At 38.3% G+C, this 22,646-nt stretch overlaps 1 protein-coding gene across 4 annotated transcripts in view; it reads left to right on the forward strand.

Annotated features, from left to right (window-relative positions):
- The window catches only part of Stag1 (stromal antigen 1), a 344,086-nt gene that overhangs the window by 315,740 nt on the left and 5,700 nt on the right, over positions 1–22,646 (forward strand). For all 4 annotated transcript variants that reach the window (XM_028788047.1, XM_028788048.1, XM_028788049.1 and 1 more), the window contains 5 exons: positions 6,955–7,056; positions 9,160–9,308; positions 10,063–10,191; positions 17,525–17,730; positions 21,487–21,661. In XM_028788047.1, the coding sequence (XP_028643880.1) occupies positions 6,955–7,056; positions 9,160–9,308; positions 10,063–10,191; positions 17,525–17,730; positions 21,487–21,661 (761 nt within the window). The remainder of the gene's footprint in view (positions 1–6,954; positions 7,057–9,159; positions 9,309–10,062; positions 10,192–17,524; positions 17,731–21,486; positions 21,662–22,646) is intronic.

Raw genomic sequence — 22,646 nt, forward strand, 5'->3', positions numbered from 1 at the left:
AAGTCTCACTTTCCTAAGCCCTGTCTGGAAACTCAGTGACTGTCTTCTGGTTGCTGATATTAAAAGTATGTCTGCTAACCATGTCCAGTCCTGTGTACATATAAGGTGAAGGATTATGTAATTTTCCAACTAATCCTGTTTCTTCTGGAAAATTACCTGCATGACTCTTATCATACCTATCCTAATTTTCTTGAATCTTAAAAGCATAATTTTCATAATCTCTACAGATTTCTTAGGATTTATCTGGTGTATGAAACCAGTTTGTCTGAAATAACCTGGTAACTCCTGTTAGTTCTTTAAGCTGAAATCTCAGGAACACTTTACCATTGCTTTTCCTACCCTGGTTATATAGAGTTTCCCATTATCAGGGAAATAGAGATGCATAAAATATGTTGCTTTGTTTTTTTTCCTAATACCCCTTTTATTGGTTCTCAACAGTTAACCTTATATATTCAAATTTTTCATCAGCCATAGCATTTTTTACACATCAACTCATTATAGGATCTACCTCTCTTAAGTATTTTAATAGCAATGTGTACCTCTGAATATGTAGATATGCTGCCTTGCCACCACCTCTGTACTTGATCAAAGTAAAACAAAAGACTTGTATTCTCAGCTACCTTAATGTGCTAAAATACAAAATACCAAACACAAGAACTTAGATGTATTGCTCTAATCCAATCCACCCATGTGGGCTTGAGCTAAAAGTGAATTCTTGTGCTTACATTTCTTCTATACATTCCTGTGGGTGTGGTATACTGGGGCCTCACATATGGTAGACAAGCAGTATACTGCTGAGCTTCGTCGTTAGCCCTCGATCTGTAATATTTTATTTTTACTTTTTGTTTGTTTTGTTTTGTGACAAGGTTTCTCTGTATGGCCCTTGCTGTCCTGGAACTAGCTCTGTAGAATCTGCCTGCCTCTGCCTCCCAAGCACTCAGCTTAAAGTCCTCACCAGGCCTTTACTTTTACCCCTTTTTTTTTTATAACACTTTTATGTACTCTTTTTTTTTCTGCCTATGTATGTATATGAGTGTTAGTTTATATGTAGCTTACCATCTTTGTAGAAGTCAGAGAACAGTTTATGGGAATCTGTACTCCCACCATGTAGATCCCCACACTTGGTGTCACTGAGCCATCTTTAGCTCTTCAGTTTTTTGACACAGTCTCATTGTACCTCCAAACTGGCCTGGGCAGGACACATCACGTATACTGACTTTAAATGCCTGAGTAATTTGCCCATCTCAGACTCTTGAATGATGGTGGTACAGGTGTGAATCATCATGCCCAGGAGTGACTCGTAACCTTTCAGATAATGTGACTTCCAGCCTATTATGAAGGATAAGGAGCTGGAACAAGAGAGGCAGTCAGGAGGAACACTTTAATGAGCTCAAGGCCAGTCTAGTTAATATACCAAGCAAGTTCAGTATCTCAAGACAAGAAAAAAAGAAGCAAAAAAATAAATAAAAAATAAAACATAACAAAGAAGAATGAGAAAATGTTAGATGTATCACTTCATCTCCTGGAGTTTTTAGCTTTTTTGTTTTCTTTCAATTTATTAGTTACTTCATAATCTTTTTTAAATTAATTTATTATTCACTTTACATCCCAATCATAGTCCTGCCCCCTTCTCTCCTTCAAATCCCACCCTAACAAATCCTTTCTCCCCGTTACGCGCTCCTCTTCTGAGAGAAGGAGAAGGCCCCACTGTAGGGTATCACCACTACCTGGAACATCAAGTTGCAGCAGGACTAAGGGGATCTTCTCCCACTGAAACCCAACCAGGCAGTCCAGCTAGGGCAAAGGGATCCAAAGGCAGGCAACAGACCCAGATAAAGACTAAGCTGCACATCTGCTACAAATATGTAGGGGACCTACCTCCAGCACCTGCATGGTCTTCTGTTGATGGTTCAGTCTCTGTGAGGCTCCCTGGGCCCAGGTTTGTTGACTCTGTAGGTCTTCTTGTTGTATCTTTGACCCCTCCAGCTCACTCAATTCTATCCCTGACTCTTCGACAAGACTCCCCAAACTCATCTGATATTTGGCTGTGGGTCTCTGCATCTATTTCCATAAGCTACTGGATGAAGCCTCTCCATAGACAGTTATGCTAGGCTCCTGTCTGCAAGCATAGTAGAGTACCATTAATAGTGTCAGGGTTAGCTGTCTCCCATGAGATAGGTCTTAAGTTGGGCCTGTTATTGTTCAGAGGTTCCCTCAGTCTCTGCTCTATCTTTATCCCTGTACATCTTGTAGGCAGGACAAATTTTGGGTCGAAGGTTTTGTGAATGGGTTGATGTCCCCCTTCTGCCTGGTTACAGGAGGTGGCCACTTCAGTCTCCATATCCCTAATTGCTAGTCTCAGCTAGGGTTGCTTCTATAGACTACTGGAAGCCTCTCCCATGCCAAGTTTCTGGCTAGACACAGAGATGCCCCCCACCGATTTCCATTCCCTCTCAGCCCTCTCTCACCTCTTTCTTCCACATCTGATCCCTGCCTCATTTGCCTCTTCATCCCCCTCTCCCACTTAGTTCCTCCCTCCATTCTCCTCCAATGTGTATTTATCTACCCTTCTGAGTGAGATTCATACATCCTCCTTTGGTCCCTCCTTATAACTTAGTTTTTTGGGGGTCTATGGACTGTAGCATAACTATCCTATACTTGATGGGTAATGTCCACTTAATAAGCGAGAACAGACCATACGTGTCTTTTTGGGTCACCTCACTAAGAGTATTTTCTAGTTCTATCTATTTGCCTGCAAATTTCATGTCTTTTTTAAAAGTAGCGGAATAGTATTCCACTGTGTAGATGTACCACATTTTCTTTATCCATTCTTCAGTTGAGGGATATCTAGGTTGTTTCCAGTTTCCAGTTTCTGGCTATTACAAATAGTTGAACAAGTGTCCTTATGGGACATCTTTTGGGTATATTACCAGGAGTGGTATAGCTGGGTCATGGTATAGAACTGTTCCTAATTTTCTGAGAAACTGCCAAATTGATTTCCAAAGTGGTATACAAGTTCGTACTTCCACCAGCAATGAGAGTTGTTCTTTTAAGGTCTCTAAAGAATTGTGTTGGAATTTTGATGGGAATTGCATTCAGTCTATAGATTGCTGTTGGTAAGATGGGCATTTTCACTATGTTAATCCTACCGATCCAGGAGTGTGGAAGAGCTTTTAATTTTCAGATATTTTCTCAATTTCTTTCTTCAGAGACTTGAAGCTCTTGTCATACAGGTCTTTCACTTGCTTGGTTAGAGTTAAACCAAGATATTTTATATTATTTTGGCTATTGTGAAGGGTGTTAATTTATTGTTGACCCCATCTATCATTTGTATAAAGGAGGGCAACTAATGTCTTTTGTTGTTGTAATTTTGTATTCAGGTACTTTGTTGAAGGTGTTTATCAGCTGTAGGTGTTCTGGAATTTTAGAGGCCATATATGTATATCATCTGCAAATAGCAAAACTTTGACTTTTTTCTTTTCAGTTCATATCCCAATGATCATCTTTAGTTGTACTATTACTCTAGCTAGAACTTCAAGTACTGTGTTGAATAGATAGAGACTGGGCAGCCTTGTATTTTCCTTGACTTTAATAGAATTGGTTAAGTGTTTCTCCATTTAATTTGATGTTGGCTTGATATATATATAAAATCTCCTTTATGGTGTTTAGGTATGCACCTTGTATCCCTGTTCTCTTCAAGACGTTTAACATGAAGATGTGTTGGGTTTTATCAAAAGCTTTTTTCAATGTCTAATGAAATGATCATGTGGGTTTTTTCTTTCAGTTTGTTTATATAGTGAATTACGTTGTTGGATTTTCATTTATTGAGCCATCCCTGCATCCCTGGGATGAGGTCTACTTGATCATGGTGGATGGTGTTTTTGATGTGTTCTTAGATTCAATTTGCAAGTATTTTATTGAATATATTTGTATCAGTGTTTATAAAGGAAGTCTCTTTTTTAAAATTCTCTTTTTTGAGTCTGTGTGTGTACGTAGGTATCAGGGTGACTGTGGCCTCATAGAATGAATTTTACAATGTTTCTTCTGTTTTTGTTTGAGGCGTATTGATATTAGCTGTTCTTTGAAAGTTTGGTGGAATCCTGCCCTAAAACCATCTGGGCTGGGCTGTTGTTGTTGGGATACTTTTAATGTCTGCTTCTAATTCCTTAGGGATTATAGAACTACAAATTGTTTTCCTGATTTTAACTTTGGCATGTGGTATCTATCAAAGTCAACCATTTTGTTTAGATTTTCCAGTTTGATGGAGCACAGGTTTATGATTCTTTGAATTTTCTCAATGACTGTTATGTCCCTCTTTTCATTTCTGATTTTGATTAGTTTGGCTAAGGGTTTGTCTATCTTACTGATTTTCTCAAAGAACCAGCTCTTGGTTTCATTGATTCTTTGTATGGTTCTGTTTGTTTCTGATTTATTGATTTCAGCCCTGAGTTGATTATTTCCTGCCATCTACTCCTCTTGGGTGTGTTTGCTTCTTCTTGTTCTAGAGCTTTCAGGTGTGCTTTTTAGTTGCTAGTATGTGATCTCTCCAATTTTTTAATGAGGGCTCTTAGTGCTCTGAACTTTCCTCTTAGCACTGCTTTCATTGTGTCCCATAAGTTTTTGATATGTTGTGCTTTCATTTTCATTGAATTCTAAAAAGTCTTTATTTCTTCCCTGACCCAGTGGTCATTCAGTAGAGAACTGTTCAGTTTTCATAGTTTTTGTAGGTTTTCCATTGTTTGTTGTTGTTGAATTCCAGCTATAATCCATGGTAGTCTGATAAAATATGAGGGTTTATTTCAATTTTGTTATATTTGTTGAGGCTTGTGTTTTTACTGACTGTATGATTAATTTTGTAGAAAGTTCCATGAAGTGCTGAGGAAAAGGTATATTCTTTTGTGTTTGAGCGAAATGTTCTGTAGGTATCTGTTAGGTCCATTTGACTCATAACCTCTGTTTATTTCTGTTTAGGTTCTGTCTCGATAACCTGTCCATTGGTGAGAGTTTTAGTAATGTTTCATTTACAAATGTGGGTGGGTGCCCTTGCATTTGTGGCATAATGTTCAGAATTGAAACATCATCTTGGATTTCTTCTTTGATGAGTATAATGTATCTTTCCCCATCTCTTTTGATCAAATTTGGTTGAAAGTCTACTTTATTAGAGATTAATGGCTACTCCAGCTTGTTTCTTGGGTTCATTTGCTTGGGAAACCTTTTTCCAGTCCTTTACTCTGAGATAAAGTCTATCTGTCTTCCTGAGGTATGTTCCTTTTATGCAACAGAATGAAGGATCCTGTTTTTGCATCCCTTCTGTTAGCCTGTGTCTTTTTATTGGAGAATTGAGTTGATGGATGTTGAGAGATATTAATGACCAGAAATTTTTAATTCCTATTATTTCAATGTCGGTGGCAATTGTGTTGCATTGTGGTGTGTCTGTGTGCACTTCCCTTCCTTTGGTTTGCTGGTGTGTAGTTTGCCTCCTTGGGTTGGAACTTTTTTTCTAGTATCTTCTATGGGGCTAGATTTATGAATAGATATCGTTTAAATTTGGTTTTGTCATAGAGTATCTTATTTTCTCCCTTGAAGGTGACTGAAAGTTTTGCTTGTTATAGTAGTCTGGGATGATGTGTGGTCTCTTAGAGTCTACAAGACATCTGCCCAGGCTCTTCTGCTTTTAGAGTCTCTGTTGTGAAGTCAGGTATAATTCTGATAGGTCTTCTTTTATATATTACTTGGCATTTTTCACTTGCTGCTTTTAATATTCTTTTTTTTCTGTATATTTAGTGTTTTGATTATGTGGTGGATTTTCTTTTCTAATCCAATCTGTTTGGGTGTTCTGTAAGCTTCTTGTATTTCTATAGGCATGTCATTCTTTAGGTTGGAGAATTTTTCTTCTACAATTTTATTGAAGATATTTTCTGGGCCTTTGAGTTGGGAGTCTTCTTCTAATCCTACTATTCTGAGGTTTGGTCTTTTCATAGTGTCCCAGATTTCTTGGATGTTTTGTGTCATGTACTTTATAGATTTAGGATTTTCTTTGACCAGTGTAGCATTTTCTTCAATTGTGTCTTCTATGCCTGAAAGTCTCTCTTCTCTCTGTTGTATTCTGTTGGTGATGCTTTCATTTGTGGTTCCTATTCACTTCCTTAGGTTTTATATCTCCAGGATTCCCTCAGTTTGTGTTTTCTTTATTGCTTCTTTTTCCAATTTCAGTTCTTGGACAGTTTTATTCATTTCATTCACCTATTTGATTGTTTTTTCCTGTATTTTTTTAAGGTATTTATTCATTTCCTCTTAAAGGCCTCTATCATCTTTATAAGATTGGATTTAATATCATCTTCTTGTGCTTTGGCTATGTTAGCATATCCAAGGCTTGCTGTAGCAGGATGGCTGAGCTCTGGTGGTGCTATATTGCCTTGACTCTTGTTGATTGCATTCTTGCAATGTCCTTTAGCCATCTGGTTGTCCCTGGTGTTGGCTGGTTGTTTCTGATGACAGCAGGACTCCTTGAGGAGGCAGGCAAAACCTGACAATGAATCTCAGGGAACAGGAAGCTGCTCCTTCTGCAAAGCTTTGGCTGTGCCCAGATGGCCAGGCAAGCAGGGGATTGACTCAGGAGGGGTTTAATTAAATTAGATGATCCTGGATCCCAGCAAGGATCCTGGGGAAGGCAGGGAGAGGCCTTGGCCAGACAGTGGAGGTCAGGGGACAGCACGCAGCTTACTTTTGCTGCCTGTGCCCCAGGTGGACCCAACTGGCAGGGGGTTGTTTGGGGAGGGGTCTAAGATGGATGTTACTTCATAATCTTAAATATCAAATACTTAATGTAAATAATACCAATTTAACTCATTTTCAAGGTGAAGAAATAAGACTTACAGTTACATTCTCTTTCACCAGTACATTCTTGTCATGAAATTTCCTAATTCTAAAGTATGTTTTCTTTTTATCTCACAGTATTACAATGACTATGGTGATATTATAAAGGAAACACTGAGTAAGACCAGGCAGATTGATAAAATTCAGTGTGCTAAGACTCTCATTCTCAGTTTGCAACAGGTAAGAAATTTGGGGAGAAATAGATAAAACTTTTCTGTGCTTATGTGCTGCCTGTCTTAGTTAATTATTATGTACTGTGTGATTCACATTTTACATAGATGAAATGCTAAGGTAGGACTAACTTTTGGATCCTCAGGAAATTTCATAGTGGAAAACTTAATATTTTTCTTGGCATGGTGGCACACACCTTTAATGTCAGCACTAGGGAGAAAAAGGTAGACAGATACTTTCTGTCTGTTTAAGGTCAGCCTGGTATACATAGCAACTTCCAAGCTAACCAAGGCCACATAATAAAACCCTGTCTCAATAATAATTATTACCATTTTTATTATTAAAAATTTAAAGTAATTATAAACAGTATTTAACTTTTTGGGTATAGTGGCATGTGCCTTTAGTTCCAGTACTTGGAGGAGTAGGTGGGAGGCAGAGACAAGCAGATCTCTAAATCTCAGGACAGCCAGGGCTACAGAGTGAGACCTTGTCTCAAAAAAGTAAACCTTTAAGGACGGGTTAACAATGATATTCAAATAAAAAGATATACTATATATAGTGCATAAGTAAAATGCCCAATATATGAATCTCTAGACATAGTCTAAATGTTCATCAGCAGAAGGATCGTTATATACGCTGACACTAAAAGTAGTTAATTTTGTTTTTATTTAGTTTTAAGACAGTATCTCACTGTATTGTCTAGACTGGACTAAGTGATTCTCCTTCCTCATCCTCCCAGGTAGTTGAAACTGGGTGCACACACCACTATAACCACTGAAAATTTTTTGCAAATTAAACAAATGGAGCAAGTTTTAAAATAAAATAAGTACTCTGGAACCACTTAAAATCAGAACTATGTGTGTAGACAATATGAATAAATTGATGTAAGAAATGTTCATATTTTTAGAATTTAAGGCTATATCAGTCTATAAAAACATTTCAATTCTAAAACTTTATAAATTATTAGCTACATTTATTTGAAAATCTGTGGAAGAACCATTCCTACCAGTTACAGCATAGTACGTAGTTGAGGCAGTGTGTTACTGAAACAGACAACAGAGATGGATAACACAACTGAAAACAAGTGTCTTTCAGGAGGTGGGTATGAGGAGTCTACAGTAAGAAACCGAGAATATAGTGATGGTTACCAGAGATTCATAGTGAAGAAAACAAATGTAAATATATTGCAGGACCTTATACCATTGAGGAACCAGAAAAATGAATTATTTCTCTGGTTTATTTTTTTGAGACAAAGTCTCACTCTGCAGCCCTGGCTGGCCTGAGATTTAGAGATCTGCTTGTCTCTGCCTCCCACCTACTCCCCCAAGTGCTGGAACTAAAGGTACATGCCACTATACCCAGAAAATTAAATATTTTGCTGGCAGAGAAACTAGCATAAAGAAGAGAAGTTACATACACACACACACACACACATTATATATATATAATGAATATAAATGAATGGCTGATGCAGGAGAGAACAGCAAGCAGGATGCAAAGCTCTTCAATAGACAAAGCCTTATATTTGTTCACCTTATCAATTATGTCAGTTGAAAAAAGCTTTAGACAAGTCTAGACACTACCCCCTAATCTGAAGGTAGGTTTATTCAAGCACAATTTAGTGTCTAGATATGATAATGGCATAATTATTGCTTTAATATTATTACTGCTCTGAAGTTTTGTTTTTACTTTAATAGAATGTATGGTATTTATAAAATCATCAACTTAAGACCTTTAGAATGTATTTGGTTGTTAGGTTGAAAATATGTCCTCTTATATCCAACTATCTATGAATATTTATATCATATTCTGACCTATAGTATTCTATATATAGGGCTCATGTTCTGAGCCTTGTATATCATATGTATATATGATATGCATACATGTATATATACAAGTATATATATGTATATATATGTAGGTTTGCGCTATATTACTGTCTATATCTCTTCTTTCTCCATTTTTGTATCTATGTATTTTATTCAATTTAACAAATACTGGACTGTGGTGCTACTGATCTCTATAGTACCTCAGTCCCTTTGTACTTTGTAAATTTTAAATTATGTTACCTATTCTAAAAGTAAGATTTTTTTTTTAATTTATTTCCATCAGTTATTTAATGAACTTGTTCAAGAACAAGGTCCTAATCTGGATAGGACATCTGCCCACGTCAGTGGGATTAAAGAACTGGCACGTCGTTTTGCCCTTACATTTGGATTGGACCAGATCAAGACCCGAGAAGCAGTTGCCACACTTCACAAGTGAGATAGACACTTTCTGTTATTCAGAACTGGTTTACTGGAATATAAAACAAACATCTGTTATTTTTAAAATGACAAGTAATAGAATTTTCAAACTATAAGCTATTAATGAAATTAGGTAGCAATATTTTATTTTGAAAAAGGTTTCTTAAACCACCTGTGGGGTTTTTTTCTCTACCTTATATAGTATAAAGAAAAAAGCTCTGGGCTGGGTGAGATAATGCACACCTCTAATCCCAGACAGCTTGAGTTGTTAACATGGTGAAACCCTATCTTGGGTTTGGGGTGGAGTGGTAATAACCTATTCTTTGGTCTGTGAGTGAGACTGTGTTGTAGGGCATGTGGATTTTAAAAAATGGAACACTTTTTTAAAAGCCCCTGCTAAAGGTCACACCTCCTAAACCAACTGGGGACCAAGTGTCCACACTCAACCCATTGTAGACATTCACTCACACCATACATACACAAATGATTAACCTTAGTTTCACAGAGCTAGTGAGTACTATGGATTACCCCTAAAAAATACACTGGGGCTGTAACATTGTTTTGGTTTGGTTTGGGTTTTTTTGTAGCTGTAAATATAAAATTAAATACAGACAAATATAAAATTAACATTATTTTGCTGTATGAATTTGCCATGCTTTGTTAAATTCAGTAATGATTCCACTATGTTTCCAAAGTTTTTATAGTTTTTGCCCTCTGAGACAACTGCAGTACCTGAAAAAAATTAAAATATTATTTTCTTTAAATTCAGGGATGGAATAGAGTTTGCTTTTAAATACCAGAATCAGAAAGGACAAGAATACCCACCTCCTAATCTGGCTTTTCTTGAAGTACTAAGTGAATTTTCTTCTAAACTCCTTCGACAGGACAAGAAAACTGTGTAAGTTGAACATGCCAATAGAAATGATTTTTAAATGGTACCATAGAAACTTATAATCTTCTATCATTACTACTGTTAGGTTCTAGTTGTAGTCAGAACCTGGTTTGACCTGGCAGCTATAAAATGAAATCAAGTTAATGAAAATGATTTCTTATTCTGTTGTTCAAGACCTGTGAACAACATTGCCTGATTGCTTTACATGACCCATCTGTTCCTTTTATTTTTTATTTAATCTTTTATTTGTTTACACTCCAGTCTATCCTCTGATCCTTCCACCTCCCCATGCCTCCTCCCCACCCCCACCCCATCAGACCCTCTAAACTCCCTGGAGCCTCCAGTCTCTTGAGGGTTAGGTGCATTTTCTCTGACTAAATCCAGTCCCAGCAATCCTCTGCTATGTGTTGGGGGCCTCATATCACCTGGTGGTCTAGTGTCTGAGAGATCTCAGGTGTGCAGGTTAATTGAGACTGCTGGTCCTCCTACAGGGTCATCCTCCTCCAGCCTTTCCCCAGTTCAACCACAGGGGTCAGCAGCTTCTGTCCGTTGGTTGGGTACAAATATCTGCATCTGACTCTTTCAGCTGCTTGTTGGGTCGTTCAGAGTGCACTCATGATAGGTCTCTTTTTGTGAGCACTCCATAGCCTTAGTAATAGTGTCAGGCCTTGGGGCCTCCCCTTGAGCTGGATCCCAATTTGGGCCTGTTGCTGGACCTCTGTTTCCTCTGGCTCTTCTCCATTTTTGTACCTGCAGTTCTTTCAGGCAGGAACAATTATGGGTCAGTTTTTTACTGTGGGATGGCAACCCCATCCCTCACTTGATGCCCTGTCTTTCTGCTGGAGGTGAACTCTACAAGTTCCCTCTCCCCACTGAAGGGCATTTCATCTAAGATCCCTCCCTTTGAGTCCTGAGAGACCCCTACCTCCCAGGTCTCTGGTACATTCTGGAGGGTTCCTCCACCTCCTACCTCCAGAGGTTGCCTGTTTACATTCTTTCTGCTGGCCCTCAAAGCTTCAGTCCTTTTCCCCCACCCACTACCTGATTATGTTCCCCTCTTCCCCTCCCTGTCTCCTTTCCCACCCAGGTCCTTCCCTCCCTAACCCCTCCTATGCCTACCCCCTCCTATGATTGCTTTCTTTACCCTCACAAGTGAGATTGAGGTGCCCTCACTTGGGCCCTCCAACTTGTTAACCTTCTTGAGCCCTGTGGACTGTATCTTGGGTATTCTGTACCTTTTTTTTTTGGCTAATAACCACTTATTAGTGAGTACATACCATGCATGTCCTTTTGTGTCTGAGTTGCCTCACTCAGGATGATATTTTCTAGCTCCATCTATTTGCCTGCAAAATTCAGGATGTCCTCGTTCTTAATAGCTAACTATTCCATTGTGTAAATGAACCACATTTTATGTATCCATTCTTCTGTTGTGGGATATCTGGATTGTTTCCAGCTTCTGGCTATCACAAACAAGGCCACTATGAATGTAGTGGAACATGCACCCCTGAGGCATGGTGGGGCATCTTTTGGGTATATACCCAAGAGTGGTATAGCTGGGTCTTCAAGTAGATCTATTTCCAATTTTCTGAGGAACCTCCAGATTGATTTCCAGAGTGGTTTGCAATCCCACCAGCAATGGAGGACTGTTCCTCTTTCTACACATCCTTGCTCGCCAACATGTGCTATCACCTGAGTTTTTTATCTTAGCCATTCTGATTGGTGTAAGGTGAAGTCTTGGGATTGTTGTTATTTTCATTTCCCTGATCACTAAGGACTTTGAACAATTCTTTAGGTCCTTCTTAGACATTCGAGATTCTTCTGCTGAGAATTCTCTGTTTAGTTCTATACCCCATTTTTTTATTGGGTTGTTTGGTTTTTTGGTGGTTAGCTTTTGAGTTCTTTATATATTTTGGATATTAACCCTCTATCAGATGTGGGGTTAGTGAAGATTTTTTTTCCAATCTGTAGGTTGCTGATTTGTCCTATTGACTATATCCTTTGTCAAAGCAACTCTTATAAGAACATTTAATTGGGGCTGACTTACAGGTTCAGAGGTTCAGTCCATTATCGTCAAAGCAGTAACATGGCAGCATCCAGGCAGGCATGGTACAGGAGCTTAGAGTTCTACATCTTCAAGTTGCTAGCAAAATACTGACTTTTAGCCAGCTAGGATGAGGGTTTTAAAGCCCACACCCACGGTGATGCACCTACTCCAACAGGGCTACACCTTCTAATAGTGCCACTCCCTGGGCCAAGCATATTCAAACCATCCCAACTTCCAAGAAGAATCACCTTTTGTGAGGTAAAAGAAGGAAAGAGACAGAGTTAGCTCTGAGCTGAGAGGAGAGCTCTTTCTGACGTCTCCTCTACCAGCTCCTTGTCTTGTTTAGATGCCTTCTGCTGTGAAGTCCTAGCTGTTCTATTTCTCAGCAACCACGATTCATTGCTCGTGAATGTTCTGCAGATTTGGCTTCGTAGTTACTAATAACGTGTGCTTTTCATGAAATATTCTCATTTCTCCATACTTTTTTATTTTGTGTGTATATATACAAACACATGCCAAAGTGCATATGGAGGTTAGAGAGCACCTGACATACTTGGTTCTCTTCTTCCACAAGATGAGTACTGAGACTAGAACTCTGATTATTGACCGTTTTTAGCCTGCTGGGCCACCTTACCAGTCCTATCCATAAATTTTTAAGTGGTAATTTTGCAAAGTATGTTGATCTTGGTGATAGTTATCTAATTTCAGAGCTTGAAATGTATCATTTTGTGTTTTCCTAGCTTTTGAGATAGATGATGATGAAAGGTCTGCTGCTCTGGTGTTTCTGTGAATACAAACTGCTTCTTTCCCACTTCGAATTTTAGTGTTGTTGCTTAGCTTTTTGTGTCTTCTTATGGTATGTCATGATTCTAGTTTGTCATATGTGTTCAGAATTCTGAATGTTTCTTACATTTGGATGACTTTTTCTTTCTCTGGATGTTGGTACTTCTTATACAAGTTTCAGTAAGTAAAATTACAAAGGCTTTTCCATCTCAGCTCCTTAGACCCCATGAGTTAAGATTGACTTCTTTTAATGTATTCCACATTTCTTGGATAATTTGGTCATGTTCATTAGGTTTTTTCCTCATACGTGCCTGCAAGTATTGCAGCCATGACCTTGTCCTCCATTACCAAGGTTCAGTCTTCTGTTTAGACAAAAACGAGCAATAAATGAAATAGAAAGTATTATTGTGTCAATCAATGTTTCTGAGTAGTGAGGTTCCACTTGTGCTTACCTTAATTCTGTCTCTCAAGCTGCTGCAGTGAATTCTCACAAATTCCTCTAATCTGTGTAGCTTCTTGCTGCTCTAGCTAGGGTAGAGAATGTTGTGTCTGCTCATTTGCTGGGCATGGTGGTGCATGTTTTTAACCCCAGTGCAGAGGCAGATGGATCTGAGTTCAAGGCCATCATGGTCTGTAGAGTGAGTTCTAGGGCAGGCAGGACTAACTACACAGAGAAACCCTGTCTGAAAAAAACAAACAAAACAAGAATACCCTCAGCTTCAGACTTTGGTCTGTGCTGCTTTGAGCTTGTTACTCCTATCAAGGTATTCTGCATTTCCACCATGTTCTTCACAGTGTTCCAGATCTTTGCCCAGTTAGTCTCCCAGCTATAGACTCCTGTACCCCATTTCTGGTTCTGAGATCAGTGTCTTAATTTGAGTTTCTGGTCCTAGTGCCTAAGAATCCTTGGGCACACTTCCCTGGAGACACTTGTTGGCTTTGAAGGCAAAAAAATACACCTTCCCCCCACCCCCCGTCTCTCTCTCTCTCTTTCCCTCCCACTCCTCTTTCTCTCTGTTGCCTGCATGTTGCCCATGTTCCTATTAAGTAACCCTAATTAAATCCATGGGCTTACCAAGTAGACTTAGGTGAAATATCTTTCTTGCTCTTTCCCTCTCCCTCCCCCCTCTCTGCAGGAGGAGGGTCTCCTATATTCCAAACTCCTTGTAGCCAAGGATTGTCATGAACCTCCCTCTTGTTCCTATCTTTGCCTCTTGAGTATTGATGTTACAGGCTTTTGCTATTGTGCCCTTTGTTGAGTGTTGGGGATCCCATGCAGAGCTTCATGTATGCTTAGGCACACACTTCACCATCTGAGCCCTGTGGGCTCTTCTGTTCACTTTGCTTCATCTGAACTGCTGTTCTCACAGCCACTGCTGCTGATCCTTTTTCCTGCCTCTGTCAGTGTCCCTGTTTCATTGCCCAACACCCTCCCCACCCCAATAGTTCAGATTTTGTCATTTTTTTAATTACTGTGTTATGTACATATTTTGCCTACATGTATATTTGTGTATGGTGTCCCTATGGCGACCAGAAGAGGGTGTCAGATCCACTGGAACTGGAGTTACTGATGCTTGTGAACCGCCATGTGGGTGTTGAGAATCAAACCCAAGTCCTCTGGAAGAGCAGCCAATGCTCTTAACCACTAAGCCCCCCCCCTTTTTTCCTTTGTTTGTTTTAATGAGTATGTTCATGTTGGCAACATAAACATGTTTATAGTATTAGTACATAATTTTATTTTTTACATTTTAATTAAAATCTAATTATCACTTCTCATATCCCTTACCCTAACCTCTTCCTACATCCCCTTCAAAGTAATAGCTTTTTTTCTTTATTACTATTACCTGTGTTTGTGATTATTAGAGTGTACACACTCCACAAAACTACAACTTGCTGAGTCCATTTGTTGTGAGAGAGAGAGAGTGAGTGTGTGTGTGCATGTATTATGATTTCAGGGATGACTTCTTTGTATTGGATAACCATTTAAAGGGCTCATTCCTGAGAAAGATTAATTTCCCATCTCTTGGCAGCCTTTAATTGCCGATAGTTTTTTGTCTAGGCATAGAAGAACCACATGAAATTTTTCTCTTTCTGCATTAGCATGTCCAGTGGTTTGTCATTGTTCAGGTCTTGTATATGCAGCCATTTCTAAGAGAAGCAGACTTACAGCAAGCTTCTTGCTATTCTGGTTCTTATAATCTTTTTCCTCCATTGCCCAATAGGTTTTCTTAGCCATGGATGCAAAAGCTGTGCTTCAGTTGTCTCTACTGGGGCTGGGTTCCCCACAATCTGTTGTCTTTACATTGTATCAAATGTTGGTTTTCTATCATGGTCTCTGTTGTAGAGAGGTTCTTTGCATGAGGCGTGATAGCCATACTTATTTGTGAGCATAAGGATAAGATTTGGAATGAAGTTAAGGAATCATGCTAGTCTAGCAAAGGGGTGGTAGTAAATTATCTTCTAAGATCTATGACTTCACTAGTCTTCTGGAGTTGATTAGAGTTCTAGGACCAGCATGATTTGCCTCCTGCTGAATGGGCCTCACATTCATTCAGACAGGTGTCAGCACATGAGTGCCACTGTTGATGGGTTCTTTGCTGTTTGTGGTGTAGGACATCTTTTGTATTTCATTAATTACATCTTCTGTTTTTTCTCTAGAGTCTCTTAGCTGTGCTCATTCCTCTCTTCAACTCCAAGTATTGCTTCCACTATACTGTTTAGTATTTCTTTGTTGGATATTAATAATCATGGAATATTTTTTCTTTTTCAACTGTAGCAGATAGTTTTTTAGGGTATGGTCCACAGTTGCAGTCTTTTAGAACTTGAGCCTATTGTGACTTTTAGAGTTTCCTATTTAATATTTTAACTACAATATGCCTTTAGAGACTTGTTTTTCTAGTCTTGTCTAGTTGGGATTCTGCATATGTATTTGTATATAGATATGTTTTTCATTAGTTTGGGAGTTTTATTCTGTGATCTTGTTAAAGATATGGTCTGTGCCATTGTCCTGGGATTCTACTCCCTCATCTATCCCTATAGTTCATCCCTATAGTTCATCCCTATAATTCAAAGATTTGGGTCTTCTGATGGTGTTTTCCAACATGTTCCTTTCCTATTTTTATTTTAAATTTTCATATTCTTTGCTCATGTAGTCTAGAGTCTCTGCTTTATCTTCACATCCTTATGGTCTGTCTTCTAGCTGGAATGTAGAGCTTGTCAAATTCCAGCCTCATTTCAAGCTTATGTTTGTTTCAATTTTTATCTCTTTATTGAATTCAGTTTCCAAATCCTAAATAATCTTCATCATTTCATTTAACAGTGTATTTGTATTTTCTTGGACCACAATCAGATGTTTTTTGTTATCTTCTCTTCTCTGAGTTTAATGAAGTCTTTCTTGTTAAGTCTGAACTCCTTTAAGTTTCTTGAATTCTTTGATAAAGTCTGTGATTTTTTTTCTCCTAAAATTCCATGTCCTGGGAGTTTTCCTTAGATAATCCTTCTATAAGATTAGTAGATATGGGGCTGGAGAGGTGGCTCAGCGGTTAAGAGCATTGACTGCTCTGCCTGAAGTCCTGAGTTCAACTCCCAGCAACCACATGGTAGCTCACAACCATCTGTAATGGGATCCGATGCCCTCTTCTAGTGTGTGTCTGAAGAGAGCAACAGTGTACTCTAATATAAATAAAAAATAAATAAATCTTTTTTAAAAAGATTAGTGGGTTTGATAGGAAACATGCTGTCTTGACCATTTATGACGTTTTATGACTTGACTTGAACATGTGGGCTTCTTTCTTTGATTGTATGTCTGGTGTAAAAATCTGCTAAACCTTAGATTGGTACAATGCAACTGCTGCATGACCAGAGCTAGGCACAGTAAAGCGCCCTTCCTAGCATAGACCCCCTTTCAAAGGCTGCAGGGAGTGAGAGCCAAATCTAAGTGACACTGGAAGTACAGACATGAGAGATCTTACGTCACTACACTCACAGGCCTACCTCTAAACCCATGATTCAAGAGCCATCTTTGCCTGGTCCCATTAAATACCCCACCATCCTAGAACAGTTTCGACAAAACAAAGCCATACTGGTCGGTAAAATCAGAGGAAAGAAAAGTGTGACTCAAAGACTTTAGACATCCCTTGGATAAATCATTTTCTGTTTGCCATATCCCCTTAGGACAATTTATAGATGGTAAATCACTTATTATCTTACAATTTTTCCCAGTTGAAAAGTTGTTATGCTAGGAAAAGGATATGCCAAATTCCTCATTCTTGGTTTCCTAAAATCCTGACCTCATTTGAATACTTTTAAAGAAACTCACTATCTTTTTGAGGCATACTTTGTATGTTTGTGTGTGTGTGTGTGTGTGTGTAAATTAATATTTAAAGCAGATAAATATACATGCTCACACATGCACCCTTACTAGCGTATCCCCCGCCCCCCGGGAAAGCAAAACTGTAATTGACACTTAAAGTGCTGACATGAAAGTCACTGCTGCTCTCTGTGTGTTTGCAGTCATTCGTATCTTGAAAAATTCCTCACTGAGCAGATGATGGAAAGGAGGGAGGATGTGTGGCTTCCACTCATCTCGTATAGAAATTCATTAGTCACTGGCGGTGAAGATGACAGAATGTCTGTGAACAGTGGAAGTAGCAGCAGTAAAACTTCCTCAGTGAGGAGTAAGAAAGGAAGACCCCCACTACACAGAAAACGAGTAGAAGGTAAGTCCTCTAGTATGCCTGGCTTACAGAGATAAAAGTAGCAAATGATTTATTGAAACAAGATGCTGTGGGACATGATATCATTATATATTTGCTACCAACTGAAATATCCAAGGACAAAGGGTGGATATACAGAGTGAAGCAGAAAAGAAACTTAATGAAACAGAATACAGAGGACACAGAAAAACAGATGAAGCAGTTATAAAGATACCTATAAAGATCTCCATGTCACCCTAACACATTAAATTTTAAAAATAAAAGAGTCAGTATTATATTAAAATACTCTTTAAAATATGCAAGGTAAGGTTTAGAAAACAAAAAATAAAACACAATTCATCTTAGGCTGAGTGTGGTGGTATATGCTTACAGTCGCAGCACTTGAGAAGATACCAAGTTCAGGGCCATTCTCAGCTACTTAACAAGTTTGAGGCCAGCCTGAGCTACATGAGTTAGTTTCCTCTCCCCTCTTGCCTACCCAAATATGTCTTACTAGTAGAGGATTATTGGTAATCTGAGAGTATGCCTCTGCCACAAGTTACACACTCTAAATTGCCTTTACAATTCTGTCATTGGTTAAATAATTTATTTTTATGCCACAAGATAGTGGTGGTCAAATCTGATTTATTATATAGCTTCCTAGACTGTAGGGAATAGGAACTTAATTAATATGAAAGTCTGATCAACGTTTAAAAAATAAAAAGACTAAAATTGCACTGTTAAAGTGTTTCTCCGGAACTTACCACGGGCTGCTTCAGAGTAAACATGCTTGTTTCTTAGATAGCTTCTGCCTCCCCTTGTGCTCCTCCTGATGAGTTCTCACAACTTCTTCCTCAGCACTGCACCCCTGCTGCCTAAAGAAAAGTAACTCACCAGAGGTTTACTGAATTCCGTGGCACACTTAATTATAATCTAAAACCAATGTGCCTTTCCTTACTGGAGAAGATACTGACTGTTGACAGAAAGCAAAATCAGTTTCCTATTTCAAACCCACTTTTCTCATTGTTAACCCTGTGACATCTGAACATGAAAGTTTAACCCTCTCTGAGTTTTAATAAGTAGTCAAGTAAAAATGATCAGAGTATACAGAGTATCCATGAATACTAAATGAAGTACTAAATGAATAAAACACAGTACACGCATGTCACCGAGCACAGTACTTGGCCTATAAGTAGCGTCCAATAAACGTTAGCTGCTATTTTTAGGATGTTCCCAAAGTCCCATGTAATACTTTAGTACTAATCAGACTAAACATTGTTAATGTTAAAGTTTAGCAAAGTCTCAACATGCTTTGAGATGTCCTTTCATAGTTCAGCTTTGATACTTTTGGTCATACACGCACGCACACACACACACACACACACACACGCATATGCGCACCTCTGTGCGTGCTCCATGTCTACAACATGTTTTTCCCTTTCAGATGTTTCTCAACTGTAATCTTAGTAGCCAACATGTACTAAATTCTTTACTACGTGTTTTTCATGCATTTTATTTTGGTTTGGTTTGGGCTTTTGGATGATGTTGTTTAACTTTTAATGACTTACTTTTATTTTGTGTTCATTAGTGTTTTGCTTACATATATATGATTGCAGATGTTAGACCCCCCCACCCCTTAAAACTGGAGTTCAAAACAGTTGTGAGCTGCCTGCCATGTGGGTGCTAGAAATGGAACCCATGTCCTCTGGAACACAATGCTCCCAACCACTGAGCCATCTCTCCAGCCCCTGTTGTTCATGTATTTTATCATTTGTAAATGTGATACTAATCAGTTTAGTTCCACACTGTTATGCAGATTTGATAAAGGGGAAAGTAAGCCTTACAGAATTTAAATTATCATATATAATTTACTAATAATCTGTCAAAACTAGCATTTTTAAGACTTTCTGATATATATATGGACTAGGTAACCACTTGGGTAACTGTTAAATTATAAAAGAAAAATTGGCTGTGGGTTTATTTGATATTATCAGGTTGTGTAGCTAAAGTCCTTCAACGGCAGTTTCACTTGTTGGAGTTGAAGATGAAGGTTACCCATTTTAAGAACCATTTTCACTGAAGAATCTTTAAAAGGTTAGAAGTTGGATTCAGGGAGAGCAAGCTTCTGAGGTAATTAAGTCTCCACTGAGCATCTCCACAAACACTGGGCTAAGTGCAGCAGCCAAGAATAAATAAAAAGAGCTTGGTGCAGCTGAGGAGACAAGGAAAGGCACGAGGAGTTAGAGTTCAGCTTGGTCATTCTCTGAGCCACACAACGGGAGGCTCCAGAGTGATTTGATATAAGAAGGAGCCACATTTGGAGAGGACATGAAATAGAGAGTTTACCAGCTTAAGAAACTACATAATACCAGTCTTTTGACCATAAAAATATTGTGTACTAGAAACCAAAAGCTTAGTATGAGTGGGTGATTAAACATGTATTTGTTAAGATTTTCAGAAGTGAACATCAGTATAATGACCTTAACCAAATAGTAAATCAATATTTTTAGGAACAAAAGAGCCAGTCCAAAGTGTGCATATGTATCTATTTTATATTCTTATAAAAACCTGAGAACCACAGGGAGATAGAAGTGTTTTGGTAAGTGAACCTAGCAGACACATCTCTTGAGACTCAAGAGCAAGATTAAAAAACAAGGGGATTCATATACTTTTGATTAAAATATTTCTGAATCATTTTTTCAATCTCATTAGAGTAGTGTTTATAGGTAAAAGTAATACATTATGTATTATTTTGTCAGGATGGCTTAAGCAAATAATGTTTGCCTGCTCCAGTCTTTACAAAGCAGCTTCTAAAGGAGGGAAAACACGACACATCTCTTGCTAGTGCAGGATAGTATATAATTAAGTTCTAGGTAAATAGAAATGATTGCCATTCCCTTAAAGAGAAAGTAGTCAAAAGCTGGATAAAACAACCAGGCTCCCCAGGGGGACTCTCTGGCATGAAAACTCTGAGCTTCTCTATCTCCACACACACAACCTGGCCAAAAAAAAAAAAAAAAAAGGCAGCTTCTCTTGTGATGAGTCTCCACTTGTATTAGCAGCGTTTGCTGATTTCTCTGTAAAAGCCCGCCAGTCTTAAGATCTGCCACCTGGAACACCCTGTAGACTCAGGCAGTAGGTTGGCAAGCAAAGGAAGGTTGCTGAGGACTCTGGCTAACCTTATTCTTCACCTTCTAGGGTACATAAATCCTCAAAGATAAAGCAGACAGGAGGCAGTGTGATGTTTGATAGCTATGATGAGGTAATAACTTCATGTAGTCCCTGTAGTTTAGGAGGCTAAGTACTAATATCCTCATTTTAGGTATAAGAAAACTGAACTTTATAAGAAATCATTAGTATAATACAGAGCCAAACAAGAGAGTTAGGGAACTAGGTTGCTCTAGCCAGGCATTGGGCATGATAGCTCATGCCTGTAATTCCAGCATGTTGGAGACTAAGGCAGAAAGAAAGATCAGGAATTCAAGGCCAGCCTAAGCTACATGATGAGACCTATTTCAAAAAGAAAAAAGAAAACACCACAAAAGCTAAAGCCCGGTTCTTGCAAAGTAGATACAGGAAGATCAGGGGTTCAAGGACCTTCTTTCATGGTGAATTTGAGACCAGCTGGGCTATATGAGACTATTTAAAAAACAAAATAGTAAAATGAAATAAATAAACTAGATAGTCTAACTGTAGAATTGTGCTTTTCAAATCTATTATAACTTCCACCAAAGTTTGCTCCATCTTTGATAGTTTGAGACTTTAACTGAAATTTTGCAGATGAAAGTCTGGATAACACATGGCTAAATAGGACTGACACGATGATTCAGACTCCTGGACCCTTGCCAACCCCACAGCTCACCTCCACTGTTCTTAGAGAGAACAGCCGTCCCATGGGAGAGCAGATTCAGGAACCGGAGTCTGAGCATGGTTCTGAACCAGACTTTTTACACAAGTAAGTACTAAAAGTTTCATTTTCTTGGCATAAAACCTCAAAGTGAAACTAAGAAAAACTGAGCACAGTGTTGGTGAGGTCTTACAAAAATGAAACCACAAATGGAAAGTAAATAGTATATAAAAGTCTGCAGACAATACTGTGGACATTTTTTTCCTCAAAATTCAGACTTTTCTTGATCTAGTGGAATAAGCTTCATATTTAAATAGCCTCAATTTTCTTATCTTTCAAGACTCATTGGTCATTTCTCTATCTATAGAGACTATAGGAATGTGTTAGAATAAAATGAATTTTAAATCTAGGAGGGCTTTGGAAGGAAGCTTAAAAATATTAAATATCAGTTAGTGTTAATGCTAGATGACCTGTTGTGAGTATATGCTAGGAATGATACCATCTCCTTGGCCCAGTTCCATATGTTACTACTGAAAGTATCTTTTTTTTTGCCCTTTATTCTTTAATAATTATATTTTTCTTAAAGGAACAAGTTCACAGACCTTTAAATAAACAGTGTCTTACTTATTTGGCATATTTATTAAGTAGATCTGTTTCTTCTCAGGGACTTGGAAAAAATACTGCATTCTATCTCCTTGACAAGAGCCTGTGAGAGTTTTGCTAGGTTGTCTGTAATGGGGCCTCAAATAGATTGTACTACGTTTATTATCCATTTAATGATTTTCACTTTAAGCTAGGCATGGTGGCATGGACCTGTAGTTCCAGTACTTGGGAGGTAGAGGAAAGAGCTCAAAGCTAACCTGAGCTATACAGCAAGTTTGAGACCAGCTTGGGCTACATGAGACTTTGCTTCAAAAGAAAAACAAAACCTAACTTTGTGTTATTTTTGCACTCAACTTAAAAGTTCTCTGAGTTCCTTTCATGTATTTCTGTATATATTTGGGATAATGGTGTGAGTTTCACTATGGATAAAATTTCTACCTAAGCAAATTAATATGTTGAAAGTAGAAGCAATTTTAAAAGTATTTCAGAC

This window comes from Grammomys surdaster, unplaced genomic scaffold (genome assembly GCF_004785775.1).
Source record: "Grammomys surdaster isolate TR1022 unplaced genomic scaffold, NIH_TR_1.0 125698, whole genome shotgun sequence".
In the NCBI taxonomy this organism is placed as follows: domain Eukaryota; kingdom Metazoa; phylum Chordata; class Mammalia; order Rodentia; family Muridae; genus Grammomys; species Grammomys surdaster.